General features: G+C 35.3%; 1 protein-coding gene across 1 annotated transcript; it reads left to right on the forward strand.

Moving 5' to 3' along the window:
- Positions 1-884: 884 nt before the first annotated feature.
- LOC109103160 (gastric inhibitory polypeptide receptor-like) lies at positions 885-19640 on the forward strand. The gene is given in 14 exon segments (XM_042739674.1): positions 885-1136; positions 9241-9400; positions 9943-10039; positions 10385-10492; positions 11340-11458; positions 12802-12908; positions 13273-13426; positions 15150-15309; positions 15457-15524; positions 15621-15689; positions 16170-16258; positions 16877-17015; positions 17170-17211; positions 18497-19640. Coding segments are annotated over 13 exon segments (1563 nt in total). The 5' UTR covers positions 885-1136; positions 9241-9343; the 3' UTR covers positions 18851-19640.
- Positions 19641-20739: the final 1099 nt, after the last annotated feature.

The raw sequence follows: 20739 nt of genomic DNA on the forward strand, positions 1-20739 counted from the left end.
TCTCTACCAACAGTGACTCAACTGATACGGTTTAAAAGTAGAAAGTAAAATTAGATGACACATTCATCCCAAAATGTACCAGTAATTGCGCTATGCATTAACAGTGAATCCCACTGCAGATTTTCAGTTGTAAATGTATATAACACATTTAGCCTGGTGGAAAGTGGGTCATTTGTGATTTACATGAATACAAAGGCTAAATATTAACACTGGGCTAACATTTTGTTAACTGTTAATTGACATCAAACCTGTCAGCTAACCTGCCATAAATAAAACTGGATTAGCTACAAGACTTGATCAATTTCTGCCAAGTAAATGTTTTATACATCTATCCTTTTGTTTTAATGCTTATGATTACAGATGTGTTTCAAACATACAGTAATATTTATTGTTGTTTTTGGATGCAAGCCATGCAAGTGCAGTTTTCACATGGAATGTTAGTTGCAGATATGTGAAAAAAATCAAAGTTGGGTGCGGATTTGTTTAACGTAATTGCTATTCTGGAATGCTGAATGTTCAATAGCCTGAATGATATTGTTGCTGCTTTGTTTGTTTTGCAAATGGCAGAATGGTAATGCTGCTATTGATAGCTGATGATAGATGATGACCTATATTCGGTATGATGCAGAACAAGCGTTGGGTCAGCCCATGTTGAGGAAAGTTTTATAACAATACAAACAAACATTTCAACACCAACAACATTTTCACGCCCACACATTTTTTATCCATATCTTTTTTTCTTTTATGTTTTCATTTCATTAATTCGGTGTAATTTCCCAGGAGTTAACGATTTAGTTTATGGTGTCAATTCTCATGAAATGTGACGACGCATTTTTGGCTCCTGGCCCTTTAAAGGACAGGAACATCCTTCTGTCTCGCACAGTTTTGTAGGTGACGCGCGTCCACACGCAGCGTTGTGCGCGCTCTCAGACTGTCTGTGTGATGGACGTGTGGAAGCGCAGATTCATTTCTTCTGACTTTGGACTTACAGAATGATTCATTTTGCCGAGAAGCCGAGCGAAACAACTTTTCTCATTCACTGAGGAAATTAGATTGGCTCACAGCGCCTTTCAACACGACCAAAGGAATTCACAGAACATTTCTTGCTACTCAAGAACATGTTGTTACTCTGAACGGTAGGATGGTGAATATTTAATATATTAGTGAAATTCTGATTTGGGTTATATGTGTCTATACACTATGCCTGTTATATGCTTGTAGCTATTTAATGCGATTCTGATTTTCACCTAAGTGACAAAATATGATAATGTCTTCATATGGGTAAATTGAATTTCTCATGCTGTTATGCATATGGTTCATAATCGACACGCGTTTCACTTGCAAATTAATTTAGGTTGTCCATATGCTTGACGTGACAAGTTTTTAACAGTCTAATTCTCTCTGTCTGTGTTATGGTATTTAGTATGAATTATTAATAATCTCAGAAGAACTTCCATTGCTTGGCGTTTTGACTAAATGTGCTCTTCTTCGCGATAGGAACCAGTAAATAACTCAGCTAATAGAAACAGACTTACTATGCAAGTATGTCTGAAATTGTTATATCCATAATCAAAGATGTTTATATAACCTAATAGGTACGAGATGATGTGCTATTTGTGTGTAGTCGCGGCCAAAGGGAGTTGTTAGTCACGCGCTGCATTTTAAATGGTGTTTAGGCTACATTTGTTATAGCCTAACATATTTATTTTTATAGCTTTATGTATATTAACCGTTGCGCGTATTAAGGTCTGATTGAACTTCATTGTTTCACAGAGCTTTAAGTTTATTAACGGGGTGCCAATGAAAGGAAAGCACGTAGGATAGTCTTGAAAAAACAAAACATGTCTCAACAGAAAAGACTGCTGAAGAAAGACTCCTCTCGTAGGCTACTGTCTGGCCGGTTCTATCCAAAGACAGAATAAAGACTATAAAGTGTATTTTAATACCCGTGTAATATGTCAAGGAAACGATGGAGCACAGTGTGTGGCAGCCTAAATAGAAATATAATCACTTTCTCACATTTTCTCCATTGTAATATTTAGTGCAATCTCAACCTGCACAGCACAGTGGTTTATGATAACCCTGAAAGGCTGAGGAAGACAGGCTTGTGTTATTACAGTAAAATATGCTATTGAAATGTCAACATTACAAATGACCCATACAACTTACCATTTTATAACATCTGAAATATTTTAAATAGCCTAGTAAAATGTATTGTTGTTAATGTTTGTGAAGCTATATTTGAAATAGTTATGTAGAGGAGCTTGGCCAGGGTTAGAATTGATCTAAATTGTAATGTGATAGGCAGTCAAAAAAAAAAAAAAAAAAGGACAAAGGAATCAGATGACCTTCTTCCTCATAGTATTTAATTACATTATTACTGGCATTTTGGGTAGATGCATAACAGTTATTCATATTCTAGGCTGTTTGGGGTTTTTGCTGAAAGTAGTTGTTGTTGTATTTGTTAAAAGTCTGAGCTTTATTGATTTGACTAAGAAACTTCTTTATTTTATTATGCTTCATATTAATATATTCTCCTCTCCTACTGAAGTAATTCCTGGCACTGTTTTCGTGCAAATATGAACCCATTCATATGAGCTGAGTGTTAAAAGGAGACGGCCTTGGCATCACAGCAGGGGCAGAAAAATACACAGTGCTAATGTTTTTCACCACTTCATCATAATCATTATAATAAATAGGACTGTGTGTGTGTGTGTGTTTGTGTGTGTGTGTGTGTGTGTGTGTTCATGTGAGCACTTTCCACTCTAAAGTGAAAGCAGCTAATGAAATCCCATCTTTGAGTCTTTTATGCTCACACAGCCAAGAGTTTAGTCTCTCAAATCATCACTGGTTGTTCATTAGGGCATGCATACAGTAGTTTTTTTTCTGCCAGCTTTACATGCTTGATTTGAAACGCTTAGAGGAAACAATTACATATGCTTTGAAAGAAACTGTATCCATGATTTGGCTTGCAGAATTGTCTGTTGCAGTTCCTGTAAAGACATAAATATGCCGTAAGACCTGAAGAAAGCACTGTCCTATTTGATTATGCACCCTGTTTTCAAGAGCCAAAGGGTTTTACACCCCGTACTTTTTTTGGTTGTCTTTAAATATTAATGTTCACGGCCTTCTCGTCGTATACCGGCATCAGTGTTTGATTTATTCCTGGATCGTACAATAGTGCTATTTTGATCATCTTGTTTTGTATTTCACTACTTTGGGATACGCCAGACTGATCCTGACCACAACAAGTATAATGTTCCTACAGCTTTGGGTCTCAGGGGTATCTTGCATTTGCTTTTACCAGAAATAGAACCTAACTAGAATGTCTATTTTCAGATGATGTGTTAATGATTGTTTTGAAACACATGTTGTCAGAGAGAGAGAGTGGATGTGCTGTGAATGTGGTTTGAATGTTGGGGGAATATTGCAGTGTTTCACGGTTCAGTAAACGTCCACCGAATAGCCGTTTGGAGAAACGTATCAGAAAGGAATTCAACACATGATTTTCTCATTAAAAATGAGAGACTTGAAAATAAAGGTGTAGTTTTTGACGTTAGCATTTTGTGAGATGGAGATTTCTGCTCTTTAAAGGCAAAATGCAGATTCAGAGTAAACGTGCATATTTAAAAAAATTGTTATTTTCTCTGTGTCAGTGTTTTGCCTTTGTAAGGCAGTATTACAGTCTGAATTGTAATAGGAAATCTATTATTTACAAATTTTAGGAGCATAGATCAAATTATGTAAGAAAAATTGTTTAAAAAAAAAAGGCACATAAGATCTTGGATATAGAGGACTTGGACATTGGGAGGTACTATTATGTTCTTACCAACACACTCTCATGGCAGTTCATAACTATTTTACATTTTGGCAAATTGGTGGTGACTTTTTATGATTTTTTTTTATGATTTCAGTCATACGTTTTAATGCAATATTCTTACTCCCTGCTAAAAGTTAGTTTTTAGAAAGTACCTTTATTCTTATTTTTTATTTAAAAATTGTACGCATTCATATGAAATGTAAAATAAGTTATGATTTCTCATGAGATTAGAACAGGTACATACTCTGTTTTCTAGCAAAATATGGTTTCACTATATGCTTATTTTGACCTCACAGAATTCTTCTACATGTTTTTGGCTTCCTAAAACAAGCAACTCAACAAGCTACTGATTTGCTGCTTATTAATAGTTAGTAAGGTAGTTATTAAATTTAGGTATTAGGGATGTAGAATATGGTCATGGAGAATATGTGCTTTATAAGTGCTAATAAACAGCCAATATGTTATTAATCGACATGTTAATAAGCAACTAGCCTAGTTAATAGTGACAATTGGTCCTTACTAAACTGTCACCAAACTATTACATTCTTGTGGAACTTATTGTCAGTTCCAACTTTAAAAATATATTTGATTTTATTTTGAATATTTCTGAATCACTCTCCAAACAAAGGCTGGACTGCATATGCCCACAGATAATGCATTACAGTCCTGTAGATATAAATAATCTGATAATGCTAATGGAATATCCACGTTTTTACTTTTTGGCCCTTCGAACTATGGGAATGGTTTTGGGAAACCATTTTTAGTGTTCACAGATCACTATAAAAGATGTAGTATAGGAATGTTAGACAAGCTGCTTTGAACAGAGAGTGAATGCCGTTACATTTGGTGCAAGGAGGTCCTTGGATTCAGTGCTTTAATAGCTCTCCAAACATGCCCATTGTGCATTCCAGTTCTCTGAGCGGAGAACAACACTCACCCATCAAACACAACACAGACCTTTGATGATTTATATGAATTATATTTGGCTTGTCAAACTAACAAAGCAACATCTGAATCAAACTATCCTGGGGTTTAAAGCAATGGCTGTCTATTCTGTGCCGGGTGAGCTAGAGCTCCCAAATGCCTTTTGCAAACCGCTGTGAACTTTGACGTGTTCTGTATTTGTTCACATTATTCTTTTTCAAACTTTTGTGGGTTTTCACTTGATAGTGCGCGCCTGATGTAACCATTTTAAAATTCATTAAAGTAATAGTTCACCCAAAAATAAAAATTTGCTGAACTAACTTTCATCCAAGCCATCCAAGATGTAGATGAGTTTGTTGCTCATCTTATACATTATATACATCGGAACAAATTTGAAGAAATGTATCTCTCATTATGACGGCACCCATTCACTGCAGATGATCCATTGGTGAGCAAGTGATGTAATGCTAAATTTTTTCAAATCTGATCTGATGAAGACACAAACTCATCTACATCTCGGAGGGCCTGATGGTGAGTATATTTTTTTGGGTGAACTACTCCTTTAAAAAGTGCATAGATAGATGCCACTGTAGGATATGTTTTTCTACTTACACGGGTAATAAATGATGGTGCATTTGAGGTCAGACTGCAGGCAGCCTGTGAGTTGTGTAAACAAGTATATAGCTGTAGCTAATCTGGCTCACTAATGTTGTTGCTGCTTTTAAGGTTTAGTTGTTGTTGCACTTATCAGACACACTGTTAGTGTGTGAAGGTCTGTGAGTGCAGGACCGCCTAAGACATAAGCTATTACTCTGGAGAGAAAAAAACAACAAAACTCTCTTTTCACTTTCTATTTCTGCCAGAGCGTTAAGTGAAGGGCAGGTCTCTTATAAGTCGACAATCCAAAATTCAGTTTGGGTTGAATTTCAAGTAATTTGAAAAATTAAGATGCTTTCCTTAACTTGCATTGATTGTTTGCTGAAACATTAATGATATTTTTGCATAATTAGACAAAGTCTGGTCCTTACTGCAGATTATTTTACTTGATATGAAATACATGATGTCACTGACTTCATGGTTGAATTTCTGTCTGTACAAAAGTCATTATTTTACAGACAAAATTAAGTCATAAACTGTTCAAAAGTTTGCATTATTAAGGCTTTTTTTTAAAATAAATTAATAATGTTATTTAGCAAGCATGCATTCAGTTGATCAAAGGTGACAGTGAGTTTTATTTGCTAAATGACTACACTGACATTCTCTCTTATTGTTTTTCATATTGTGATGTACAGTTAATCAGCGGGCCTAGTTGATTTGTCTGACCAAAATTATAACTGTCTTCCAGCAGCTCTGTGATGTTGTGCATGAGCAGTGTTGCTCTGTTGATTGTCTTATGGAAATTGATATGCCTGCAATAAAACACACTTGCCAGCTTAACTGGCAGACAAATGATCTTGCCTCATGTATTGTCTTATGACCTCTTTTCTTATCCTTAAATGGTTGCTAGTGAAATGTCAGTTGGTGTGCCATAAGGGTTGGCAAACTGTTGTGATTTAGAGTCATTTGACTGTGTCCAGGGTTTGGTGTAATTATATTTTTGGCTGGGGCACAAATGGATATCCTGGGTTAAGTATACTCGATTAATTAATCAAAAGAACTTTAAAGGTGATGCAATACAAACTTGCCGAATTGGTTTCTGGCCTTTATGGCTAATTTGTTGCGTACCTCTATCTAAGAGTCATGCAGCACTCCCCAATTAGAAATAATTTGTTTATAAATGTGCCCAGAACTTTAATGGTAGCATGACAACACAATTGTTACATAAATAAAGGCTGATGACATGCTCAGAATTAAATTCAACAATTAAGCAAAATATGATTTAATAGGGAGGAAAAGTTTTGTTGTTAATGTTACTGTATTTTGGCACAAATTCATCTCTCACTTGGCCCTCATCATTATCATCATCAAAAAATAAAAAATAAAAAAAAAAAAATCCTCAAAAAAAACCATGGTTAATCATGAATTGTGCCAAACACATTATGCAAAAAAAAGCATGACACTTTTGAAATATTGGAGATATTTAAATAATAAAATTGTCCATTTTTATCTATTCTGTTAATGTGATACAAATAGTTTTGCACAAAGATGCGTATAATAAATTCAAATATTTTGGTACTAATTTGGGTCAGTATCCAAACATTTGGGTACTGAAACAAAACCAGTTCAAAACTACTTCATTGTATCACTATTTAGGGAAACCTTTGAAGGAAATATTACCAGTTTTCATGTTTATATAATCAACTACATAACTAATTATAAAATCATAATTACCATCTCAAGCAGTAAGACTGTACAGATTGTGCTCAAGGTCAAAGTTTTCCCTTTTCGTTTAATAATTGAAATTACGGTTGAAGTTTAAGAGGAAGAAGAAGTAAACTCTGTTTATATTCCCCTAACAATGTGATTAGAGTGACTACATGGGTGTCCTCTTCCTGAATTTCCTTCTTTAAGTCCACCATGTGCGTTTGTTTATACCCTTAGCACTTTCCAGCCTGTTTAACACAAAACCAACTAAATTATTCAAGACCAACCTGATCATACATGATTCAGCAGGACACTCCTTTATTTACATCATCTCGATTAAGCATTCTGTTTCCTCCTTTCGAGCACGCTTGACTAGACTTCAGTCAACTGTTTCTCAGGAAAGGAGCTCAAATGACCTTCCTCCATGAGCCATGATTGATTGAGCTGAGATTTAACAGCAGTGTCTGGATTTTGTTGTCTGCTGAAGGGCTCAGTCACCCAATTTTGACAAAGGCTGTGTAAATACTAGAAATACAAGAAAATAATAATCTTTTATGTGGTTTCCTCATTTATAATTCATGTTCTACACTGTAAAAAAATGATTGTGATTTTAACAGTAAAAGACTGTTAAAATACTACAGTAAAAACCTGTTAAATGGTTAACAGTAAGTTTCCATACTATATTCGGTGAATAAATGTAATTAAATTTAATGTAATTTTACAGTAAAATACTGTTAAAATATGGTTTTTGGAAGTGAAAAAGAAAAAGTCATTGTATAATTTACAGTGAAAATCTGTAAATTGACACTTCCAGAATCCCCTGCATTACACTTCATATTTGATGTTTTTTGTTGAAATAACGTTTCTTCTTAGTTTTTTCTTATCAGTTGTGTACATTAGGGTTTAATCTTACATCTAATGTAGTGAAATTAATGTTTATAGCATTACTTCAGTATCGTGTGTCACCATAATGGGGTTTAGTGTTTGTGTGAATGAGACTGTGCACCTTCTATATATAAGTATTGCCCTCCTCAGCTCGTAGAAAAGCTGTTTGTGAAGAGCTTTGGTTCATCGTGTGATTTTCTCATCACCAGCAGTTTTTGGTGGTTATAAGTGCATTACAATGGTTCAAAACAGATATTAGTACTTCAATATATTGGTTTATTAACATTACATTACAGTTAATGAATTTAAGTAAAATTTGTAAAACCTAAAATGTTGCTACCATATTTTTTACGGTGAAGTTCTGGCAACCACAGTTGCTGGTATTTTACCGTAAAGGTCACAGACTTTTTTGTACAGTGTAATCCACTGTATTTTCTGAATTTCAAGGGAATTTTCTAGGTGTATTTAGTTCTTCTGGTTTGTGCAATGTCATATTTCTCTGAATTTAGAGAGGGTCTGAAAATTAATAATATTAAAAATGTTATTACTCATAAATGTCTGATATTCTATGTTTTTTTAAAACTCTACATTAATTATATAAGCTTAAAATGCTAAAATAAAAAAATAAAAAAAACGTATAAAAATACAATTTTGGTTGGACCTTATTGATACGTTATCAGTCCTATTGAAATCCTGAGATGTACTTGATAACCCTCAAATCTTGGTTTGTAATATAGTAATGTAACCCACCCGGGTTTTTTTTATTTTTTATTTTTGTTTGTATATGGGTACATCTCGGGCTCTGCTGTAAAAAGTTATACATCAAAAATATTTAATAAATAAAAAAAAAACATATGAAAATAAGATTTGCTCAAGATTGCATTTATCAGTGTTATTAAATAACTAATGTTTTTAAATATTGCAATGAATTAAGCTCTTTGCACACTGAGTCCGAAATTCTCGTCCAAAATTTTTGCACGTTAAAAAATAACAATCACGTTTACACACTGCCTCCAAAACTTTCGTCTGTCATATAAAAACTCAGATCAGGCTCCATTTTCTACGTTTTTGCATCTGTAGCAAGCATTTTGATAGGAAAGGATAACGAATACGGAAAAAAAGAAAAAACGGGCGAAATTTAATGTGTAATGTTTTAGTGAAGAAGATTTAGTAAGGCAGCATAAAGTAGCATATAGGCAGACAGAGACTGGAGGTTCAAGAGCTTGGAGCCATCTGGTTGTTAATTCTTTTGGTGCTGTCAGATCTGTGTTTCCCTTAGTATTCTCTGCTGTGTTTCGATCCTGAAGGGTGCAGATGGTGGCACGTAGGTATGAAAGAATGGCCTACCCTGGTTCTGGTTGGACGAGGGCACAGCTTTAAGATGTATGGCCCCTGGTACCTGTCTCAGTGATGAAGAGCACCCCCACCATCTTCCTCCTCACTCTAGCTGTCCTGTGCAGAGCTGAGGTATTGATCAACATAGACATTTTACAGCAAAAGACAGCAAGTCTGTGTGTTTGTGTGCTTACATAAAAACCTCATATAACCTGCAAGACCTATTACTTATGTTACTTTTATAGTGCTTTTGTGTCATTTTTGAACTTGGAGGTTTCAGTCTTTCATTGTAATAAACAAAAAAGGTTGCAGAAGAGTGTTTTTGCAGGGATGCCTTAACAACCATTTTTGGGTTCATTAAAGACACTTTCAGTGAACAGTTCTAAATAACCATTTTTTCTTAGTGTTATGAACATTTATTGGTCTAAAGAACCTTTTATGCAATGAAAAGGTTCTATGGCTGTTGAAGGTTCTTCACTGAACCGTCGATGTCAATAAAAAAACCTTTATTTGTAAAAATGTGGCAAAAAGCATGAAAATCTGTCAGAATTTCTTGTATGTAGGGGGATGAATTTAGGACAATAATACCAATAACTTGTATCAAAGTAGTAAATAAGGGCAATTTTGATTTCATTTTCAGATAGATGTATTCTGGTGTCATATGTGTCTTTCAGAGTGTGAGTGGGAAGACGGTGAAGGACACAGTGCAAGAATGGAACAGGTATCGGAACGAGTGCATCATGAAGATAAGCTCACAACCCACCCCCTCGGGTAGGCTTAAGCTCATCCAATCTAAGTGTGTGTGTGTGTGTTTCTATATCAACATCGGAAAAAAGCTAGTTGAGATTTACTGTCTATAAAGAGACGTAAACACACAGAGAGAAACGTTTCACTAACTACTCTAAATGTTTGTCGTGAATCTTTCTCGCTATATAAATCTTGCTTGCCTAAGGAGTGTCAATAAGGATAATGTTACACTTCTAACATGGAATTTGACAATTAGATTTTTGACAATTACAATTCCAAATATAATGTAAGCTCTAACAGGAGTATATAGAAGTATTGAACCTGTCTGGATCAGTGTCATATTCACATTAAGTCTATTTTCTCCATTAGGTTTGGTTTGCAAAAGCATGTTTGATATGTACGCTTGTTGGACAGATGGAGTTCCCAACACAACTGTGAAAGTGCCGTGCCCCTGGTATCTGCCTTGGTATGATCAAGGTATGGCTGCCAATAATCGTGCCTATTGGCATGGAAAAATAAAAATGTGTTTTACAAATTTCATGCACTTCACCAATTTCATCACATCTTAAAACTTAAAGGGATAGTCTGCCCAAAAATGTTGGCATCACTCACTCTTGTGTCATTCCAAACTTAGACTGACTTATGTGAAACGTAAAAAATGATATTTGGAATAATTTTGTAACTAAACAGTTTTGTTTTCCCTTGACTTTCAATTTTCAAACCCTTGCTTTCCTTAAAATCATGTTTATGTTAAATCCAACTCTGGGATTTTCTGAATGAATCATGCCAAACCTGTTGGTATAATCCTAGGGTGTTGTGAGTGAGTATCAGGACATGTATATGCAGTTTCTAAGCTGTTCTTATTGGCATTTTATTTTCTGCCAGGTAAAAACCATACACCCTCAGAAAACAAAGATACAAACTGAGGTGGTACCCTAAGGTACAAGAGCTAAAAGGTACATCTTTGTACCTTATTTACCCCTAAATGGTACATACTGTATTTGTACCTAAAGTGTGCATAGTAGTATTCTGGTATTAGCATTAGTACAAGTACAAAATACAGTACTTTTAGTATTAGTATTTTGAAAGGGTACTGCTTCAGTGACAGTTTTGTACCTTTTTCAGAGAGTGTTGCATTCTTTTAGAACATGCTAACCATAAGAATGAGCAATAATGGTGTTTTTGTTAGCACATTATGAATTATGCCATTGGTTATTATTTATTTGACTGTGTTCAGTCAGGACTGAATTAATAAAAAGGTTCATAGTGGACTCTCAAATATTAGACATGTTTAAAAGCTGTTGTCTGTTACTGTCCTCTGTAGTGCGTAATGGGTTTGTGTCACGGGAATGTGGTCCAGATGGCCAGTGGCTCACCGTCAACGACAGCCATACATGGAGAGACCACTCACAATGCATTGCAGATGACAACCAGGAGAAACAGGTAAAGAGACCCCAAACAGAGCATCAAATGGTGTGTAAAATGAGAAAGAAACCTAAAATGAGTGTGTATATGGTTTATCAGTGGTCCTGAAGACCACTAATAGATTTTAGTAGATTGTATTTTTTTCTATGTACTGTAATGTAAGGTTTTCATTATAAGAAAATATTTTTTTATTTATATTGTGAAATAATAACTAATAATAACTTTATTCCTTTATTCCTGTCAGTGTCACATGATCCTTCAGAAGTCATATTAATATGCTGATTTTCTGCTCAAGAAAGTCTTATTATGTTGAAAACAGCTGTTCTGCTTAATATATTTTTGTGGAATATCATAATTTTTTGGGATTCTTTGATGAATAGAAAATTCAAAAGAACACCATTTGTTCGAAATAGAAATCTTTGAAGCATAATAAATGTCTGCTGTCATTTTGATCAATTTAACGCATATTGCTGAATAAAAGTATTAATTTCCTTTTAGTATTTTGAAAAAGGATATGACAAATAAAGGTTTGGTAGACCTCCTTTAGTGATACTGTATGGTATTTGTTTTTGACTGTTAATTTTTATGACCGTTAAGAGAGCTTAGTTTAGAGAAATATGACTAATTAGTTGCTAAACATATCTACAGATTGTGAAATAAATAGGCTTTATTAGTCACGTTAATTATGTAATTATTCATGTTATGTTAAAGCACTGAAATTAGTTGTTTGGCTTTGTTCAATTCAGTAAATTCCACTTCCTGTTGTTCAAGTTCAAATTAAAATTCCAGTTTAACTTCCTGCCCTACCAGATTATTATATAAAGTCATTGTCATTTCTTAAAATCTGAATTCTTCAGTGCCCTGTCAGAAGTTCATGCCATTATTCAAAACAACTAACAAAATGTTCACTGAAAGAAACCATGAAATTAATTTAACAATTTAGATTGTGATACATAGAGGATTTATGTAAAATATGAAACAAGCTGCATGAATTTTATGCATTTCTGTAATTTCACCACACTAGTGTCGTTTGCAGAGCTCTGCACTCATTTCTTATTGGCACAGCAGACTTTATCTCCTGCTCGCAGAGTTATTTTCCAGAGTTATAGACTATTACTCGCTAGTGTGATCCATGAATATAAAGCTGTCATTACTCTGCGCCTGAGGCTTTCAGTGGCTGTCAGTATGACAGAGTTAGAAAAATGTCTGAAAGTCTTTAAGAATGAATTACTCAGGGCTCTGAAGCTTTGCCTTCATGTCCCACACAAGACGTCTAAGCAGGTTCTTCTTTCAGAGCTGTCACATGAATTAAAATGACTTATGTCTGTATAGTGCTATTCTTTTGTTCACTGTCTTCACAGGAGAATCAGATGATGATCTTGGCCTATTTCAGAGTGATGTACACAGTTGGTTACTCTCTATCCCTGGCCAGCCTGTCTTTAGCCCTTGTTATACTTCTCCTGTTCAGGTGGGTGACAAATAGAAAATGGCATGCAGAAGAGAAAATGAAACAACCCTCACAGTAGATCTAAATGAGTTGGCCAAAAATCATATTATATCATAATATACCAAGCCTAATTCATTTGATGATCATAAAGGTTTGATGATCACACAAGTCCATATCATAATTAAGATTTCATCTCAATTAATTGTGCAGCCCTAAGTATGCAGCATGCAGTAATAAATGTGTGATTTCCCTGAGGATGTGTAGTCCTAATGACGTCATGTTATTTTGTACTTTTACATGAGGTTATTAGCTTAGCAGCAGAATTGCAGTTTTAAAACTTCATGAATAAAATGAACATTTCACTGTGGTCTTTGTAATATTGCAGGAAGCTCCGCTGCACACGTAATTACATCCACACCAATCTGTTTGCCTCTTTCATCCTGCGAGCTGTGTCCATCCTCACGAGAGATGCACTTCTCATGAAAGACGCTCCTGAGTTCAGGGACAACAAAGATGTTTCGATCATTCTGAGCGACCAGGTAAGCAGAAATACAGTGACTCTACACAAAACTTTACTAAAATAACAGTGGTGTTCTGAAATGGGGAGACAGTTCCTCAGGGGTGTAAATTCATGTTCCAGTTACACTTAAAGGGATAGTTCACACAAAAATGAAAATCTGATGTTTATCTGCTTACCCCCAGGGCATCCAATATGTAGGTGACTTTGTTTCTTCAGTAGACCACAAACCAAGATTTTTAGCTCAAACCACTGTAGTCTATCAGTCTTATAATGTAAGTGGATGGGAATCCCAGCTAAAACATACAATAAAACTAAAAAAAAACATACACAAACAAAACCAAATTAAACCCTGCGGCTCGTGACAATACATTGATGCCAGGTGGTGGTAATGCACTTATAAGTCTGCGATCCGCCATAAAGCAAGAAGAAGAAGAAGACGCCTCAGCCTGCTGCTTAGAATGCGCATAGGAGGACGCACTCAGGAGTGTTCTAACAGTTCGGACATTGCGTGGATCAGAGGTAAAAACGATATAAATACTGTTCAGTTTCTTGCACAGGCCGATCGTTTGGTGTCTTTATACATCAGTGTATCCTCATGACCCGTAGGGTTTAATTTGGTTTTGTTTGTGTATGTTTTTTTTAGTTTTATTGTATGTTTTAGCCATGATTCCCATCCACTTACATTATAAGACTGATAGACTGCATCGGTTTGTGCTAAAAATCTTGGTTTGTGTTCTACTGAAGAAACAAAGTCACCTACATCTTGGATGCCCTGGGGGTAAGCAGATAAACATCAAATTTTCATTTTTGAGTGAAATATCCCTTTAATGTTGACAAATTTTGCTGTATAAATAAATGAAACATTACTTCTATCTTGTATTTTTGCATTAAAGTATGTTCTTTTCATTAAAACCAAGTATAAATCTCCCCAAGCATTATTTATTCCAAAATAAAAACTATAAGAATGCAATAACAAATTTCAGATTTCATGTAGATTTTATTTGTGAACTGATATCAGCTGTTCTCTTTAATAGTCAACTTACTTTCTTATCATCAGTCATCAAAATTTGGTAAACACTGGTCACAGATCAGCTTATGAGTCATATTTTCAAGTCTTTTCAACTTTGATTTTGACATGACATAAAGGAAGTTATCTAAGTGTGACAGTTGTGCATACACACTTTTTAATTAGTTTTCCCATTAACAAAATTATTTATTAATTCAGACCGATTTGTGGATGCAGAATGTGCATAAAAGTGAGGCGAAATTTATCACATTAACAGCATGATCAATTAAAGGATATTGGAGGCATTGCCTTCTCTTATGGGACTTTTCCCCATTCATTCCCAATTACCCTCCACGAAACCCACCACACACTTTAGTGGATGTGTTAAAACTCAGTGGGCTCAGGGGAGGTTTTGCGTGTCAGTGTGACCATTAAAGCAACATTGAACTGTAAACATGCAAATGTAAAAATATTACATAAAGTGATTTGGCTAGCAAAAATATTTGTTTTCATACACGGTCTAATTGCTTGAGAGGTGCTTTCTTAATAAATTAAGAATTATTTGCTGCCATCATGTGAATAATATGTAATCAAGTAATCCATAAAAAGTAGCTAATCTGATTATGAGCATTATAAAACGTAATATACTCTAATTACAAGTACTTGATATTTGGTCCAGATTACATTTAATCAGTTACTACCCAGCTCTGAGTAAGCCTCCATTAAACTCCCACAGGTGATGTCAGGCTGCCGTGTGGCTCAGGTCCTGATGCAGTACTGCGTTGGGGCAAACTACTATTGGCTACTGGTAGAAGGTCTATATCTTCATAACCTGCTGGTGCTGATGGTCTTCTCAGAGAACAGCTACTTCTGTGTATACCTCTTCATCGGCTGGGGTGTGTAATTTGTGTGTAAAATTGGGTAAAACTAAATCAATTATAATATTATTATTTAAAATATTAGCAAGTGAAATATTTCATTCAATATAGATATTTTCATCTTGCTGTGATGTTTTGTATTTCATCTGTTTTGTTTTCTAACAGGAACACCTGTGCTCTTTGTGGTGCCTTGGATAGTTGTTCGTTACCTTTATGAGAACACCAGGTAAGATGTGCCAAAAGTATTGATGCAATAGCTTTCTTTAATTTGGTTAAAGATTAAAAGCAGCTTTGCTTAAGCATTACAAATGTGCCTGCACATTTCTCAGTGCTGGGAGATCAACGAAAATATGGCATATTGGTGGATCATCCGAACGCCAATCCTTTTGGCGATTTTAGTGAGTCTTTACCTCAATTTATCTTAAATTTGAATTTATTCACTGGTTGTATTGATAGTCACTCACCTATGCTTACAGATAACTCAGAATGTGGAATTCTCCCACTTCCACTTGAAAGCAACCAATGGAACATCTATGTGGATCTGGCCCAAAACTTTGTTCCAGTGGTTATTTTTAAGTGAGAGATCGGTGGATTCCAAGTTCCGAGTTGTCTGGAATGCAGCGTATGAATAACCAGTTAAATATACTCTCGTTCATGTATTATACATGGATGACTCATTAGTCTGGGGCATTCTTGAGGATTGTGTTGAGGAACTGTTTTTTAATGCACTCTGAAATGATTGTGGCCTGCCACACTCAGTTGGAATAATTCATGCATTTTCCTTCATTAAACTGGATGAGAAATCGTGTGTATCTTTACACTGAACTTTCTATGTGTAACTATTTGTATTTAAAAAGAATTATGACCATGTTTTGCAGGTGAACTTTTTTATATTTATAAGGATTATTCAGATCCTCGTCTCCAAATTAAAAGCACATCAGATGAGATATACAGATTATAAATTTAGGTAAGAATTTGCCTGTTTTCGACAAAATTAATTTACATTGTTTTCATCAGTATCTGTCAGTTTATTTTTCAGATTTATTTAATCTATTGGTGTTTGCAAAATGTCTATGTATGAATTCATCCATGTTACGTAAAATGAAAATGTGTCACATAAAGTGCCCTATAGCAAGCTTTTGATATTTCAACCTTTTTTTAAAGTAAATCTTTCATTCTCTTCTTCAAATAACAGCCTTGAGTGTAGCATGTATTTTAAGGAGCTCACCAGAGACTATATTTCTAGCCATCAAGCTTATATCCTGTTTATGTGTAATGGAATAAAATGTGGATTGAAATCTTGGACATTGGAAACAATAATAGAGGCCAGTTAAATTCTGCCTCACTGTTGTCATTTAATCTGCCTGTGAAATCTCCCTTAAAAAAGAGTTAGATTTTTTTGTTTTATTATTTTTTTTCATCTGAAAGAATTATTGTTAAAAAAAAATACATTCTTTCTAAAAAGAAATGACCCTTCACCTGTTATTACAATTTGGTTTTAAAGAAAAGCTGATGACATATTGAGGTGAAATGGGCTGGGTTGTGTTTTGAATAATCTGAGTCTTTAATATTCTTGGTCCCTCAGGTTAGCCAAGTCCACGCTGACCCTCATCCCCCTGTTAGGGATTCATGAGGTGGTGTTCGCTGTGATGACAGAGGAACAGACTGAGGGCGTGCTTCGCAATGTCAACCTGTTCTTTGAACTCTTCTTCAATTCTTTTCAGGTACAGCTAAGGGAATCAAGAAAGACAGACCGTGTCACAACATGGCCTAGTTCATACAGTGTACTTACTTTTTTGTTTACCATGCACTATTAGAATGTAGTGAATGTCCTTACAATTAATGCATTTTGACACAACAGTTGCTGTCGCCCCACAGGGTTTTCTGGTGGCCATATTATACTGCTTTGTCAATAAAGAGGTAAGAGGAATTTATTGTAATTATTAATCTATTATTTTTAAACATCATTTTAATCATATATATATATATATATATATATATATATATATATATATATATATATATATATATATGCACATACATATACAAACATATATATATATATATACAGTTGAAGTCAAAAGTTTACATACAAAATGTTGATTATTTTACCAAAATAAGAGGGATCATACAAAATGCATGTTATTGTTTATTTAGGACTGACCTGAATAAGATATTTCACTTAAAAGAAGTTTACATAAAGCCCACAAGAGAAAACAGTAGTTGAATTTATAAAAATGACCCCGTTCAAAAGTTTACATCCACTGATTCCTAATGATCCATGATTCCTAATATTGTGTTGTTACCTGAATGATCCACAGCTGTGTTTTTTTGTATAGTGATAGTTGTTCACGAGTCCCTTGTTTGTCCTGAACAGTTAAACTGCTTGCTGTCCTTCAGAAAAATCCTTCAGGTCCCACAAATTCTTTGGTTTTCTAGCATTTTTGTGTATTTGAACCCTTTCCAACAATGACTGTATGATTTTAAAAGACAATCTTTTCACACTGAGGACAACTGAGGGACATGAAAGTGAAAGTGAAAGTCGTGAAATTTGTCAAGTATGGTGACCCATACTCGAAATTGGTGCTCTGCATTTAACCCATCCAAGTGCACACACACAGCAGTGAGAAGTGAACACACCGTATGAACACACACCCGGAGCAGTGGGCAGCTATATCCAGCGCCCGGGAAGCAACTGGGGGTTCAGTGCCTTGCTCAAGGGCGCTTCAGCCATGGGTACTGAGGGTGGAAGAGAGCGCTGTTCATTCACTCCCTCCCACCTACAACTCCTGCCAGCACCGAGACTCGAACCTGCGACCTTCTGGTTACAAGTCCAAATCTCTAACCATTAGGCCAAAACTGCCCCTTAACATGCAACTATTACAGAAGGTTCAAACGCTCACTGATGCTCCAGATGGAAAAAAAACATGTATTAAGAGCCGGGGGGGGGGTGAAATAAATAATATTTTAAAGTATATTAATTATAGAAAGCCATTATTTTAAATTGCAATAATCTATCTATATAGTTTGTATTACGTTTTAGTTTTTAGTTGTAGTTTATTTAGCTTTAGTTATTTTAGTACTTCAGCAAACTAAAGGAAAAATGTTTTAATTTTATTTTTCATTTATTTAGTATTAAATGAGTTTTGTTTTTTTAATGATTTTAGTTTATAATAACCCTGATATATCCTGTCTTTGAATCCAGGTACAGTCAGAAATCAAAAAGAAATGGCAGCGATGGAAATTGGGTATAAGCATTTTGGAGGACCAACGTAATACAGGAAGCAACACACAGCAAGGAGGTGCAGGTCCTCGGTGTCACCACGACCCAGCCTGCTCTCCAGACTGCCCTCTGGACAGTGGCAGCCAACTGTCCTCGGACCCAACACCCACAGCCACCCAACTGCCTGTTCAGCATCACTACCATCCCGGAGCAAAGAAAGGCAAGGCGTACTGCTACATCTCTGCCCGAAAGCAGGTTCTGAACGGGCTGGATGTGCCAGCATTACCCCAGTGCACCGGAGAGGGAGCAGTGATGTTTTCTGAGAGCTACTGTTGAACTGTGTGGACTGGACAAACAAAGCCAGATATCATGGAGTGTCCCATTGTTTTTAACTATCAAAAGGATATTACTACATCACATTTCTCACATTATGCCTGGCAACCCTCTTTATTTGTGTTTTCCTTGTTTACCACTATACCTCATTTTGGACACTAGATTTATTCTGTTATGTGCCAACATTGTGGATCAACTCAAAGACTGCCTACTTTACCACAAAGTCATTTATATTTATGATTGCATGAGGATTATCTGTTCAAAGTCTTCAGGTAAGACACAAACATCACCTAGCCTGGACAATCACCAGATAGCCATCAGTATGTTAACCCCAAAACATTTTGGATCCTTAAGCCACATATCCAATACCATTTAAGAATTTGAGGTCAGTAGTATTGGTAAGAAATTACTACTTCCATTCAGCAAGAATACATTAAATTGATCAAAAGTGACAGTGAAGACTTTTCCAAAGTTACAAAAGATTGCTGTTTCAAATAAATACTTCCTATTCATCATAGCATTTTGAAAAAGCACAGTTTCTAATATTAAGCAGAACTACAGTTTTCAACATAGATAATAATAAGAAATGGATTTTAGAATGATTTCTGAAGGACAATGTGACACTGAAGACTGGAGTAATGCTGCTGAAAATTCAGCTTTACTATCACAGGAATAAATTACTTTTTAAAATATGTTCAGATATAAAACAGGTTATTTAATTGTGATAAGAGTTTACAAATTTAATGCTTTTACTGTATCTATGAATAAAACATTCAGCCTCTGTGAGCATTAGAAACTTGGGTGTATATTTGTTTTAAACATTCAGCCTCTGTGAGCATTAGAAACTTGTTTTATATCAGCCTCTGTGAGCATTAGAAACTTGTTTTTAAAAATTATTTAAGAGCCCAAAATACTTTTTGGGGAGACTGTATGTACATACAGTATAAGCACCAATAAGTGAATTTTTTTTTTTTTTTTTTTTTTTTTTTGTCCATGAACAGCAAATCAGTGCGAGACCTCAGTTCCCTTGACATTGTCACATCCTCACCCTGATTTGATATTGTGCCTCTGGAGGTGTTAAATATCTAACATGAAGGTTTTATATGGCTCTTATGTAACCCGCTCAACCAGGCGATCTCTTAAACAGCAGGAAATCTAATTCCTTTTATATGCTTCTGCATTCCACTCGATGGCCTAATCCCCTTCTGTTTTGTGCCATTTAGTGACATGACTGTGAACTGTTGTGAAATGTTTGTGAACTTTAGAGTTTATTGATGGTTATTTTGTTTTATAGGCAACAGTAATAACACTATTAAACATAGAAACTGTTTGTTTCCAAAACTTTAAGAAAGTTTTGAATCATTTTTGACGCCTTCTTTATTTGTTACTTCACCTGGACATTCTTTTTCTGTCAACATGATAGAAGAGTGCAGTAATAATAGTGATATCTATATTGTACAGTACCTGAGATTTCACTGCGATTTAGACAATATATTATGTTGTATCTAAATTCAATTGTATCCATCAAGTAGAGGTGTTTTCACAAAGGGTTGAGGTTAGTCCATGGCAGGGTTGCCAGGCTTTCAGAGCAAAACCCGCCCAATTGTTACTCAAAACTAGCCTAAATCTAGCCCAATCGCTTTCAGGGGCGATCCTCCCAGATTTGATCCCTCGGTGAAACTCTTTTTTTGCTCGGGTTCCCCTGGTAAAGGTTGCATTCTATGGGCTAAATATCACGTTATTGGGGTCGGTTCAACCCGCGGACATGAAAAACATCCCGCGTCAAACCGAGGACTTGGCAACAGTGTTCCACGGCTCCGTTGACAACTAACGCCACCTAGTGGATGCAGTGAAAACTGCACAGATGTGTTGTAGAGTTGTGTTCGTCTCTT

The sequence above is a fragment of the Cyprinus carpio genome, chromosome B15 (genome assembly GCF_018340385.1).
Source record: "Cyprinus carpio isolate SPL01 chromosome B15, ASM1834038v1, whole genome shotgun sequence".
In the NCBI taxonomy this organism is placed as follows: Eukaryota; Metazoa; Chordata; class Actinopteri; order Cypriniformes; family Cyprinidae; genus Cyprinus; species Cyprinus carpio.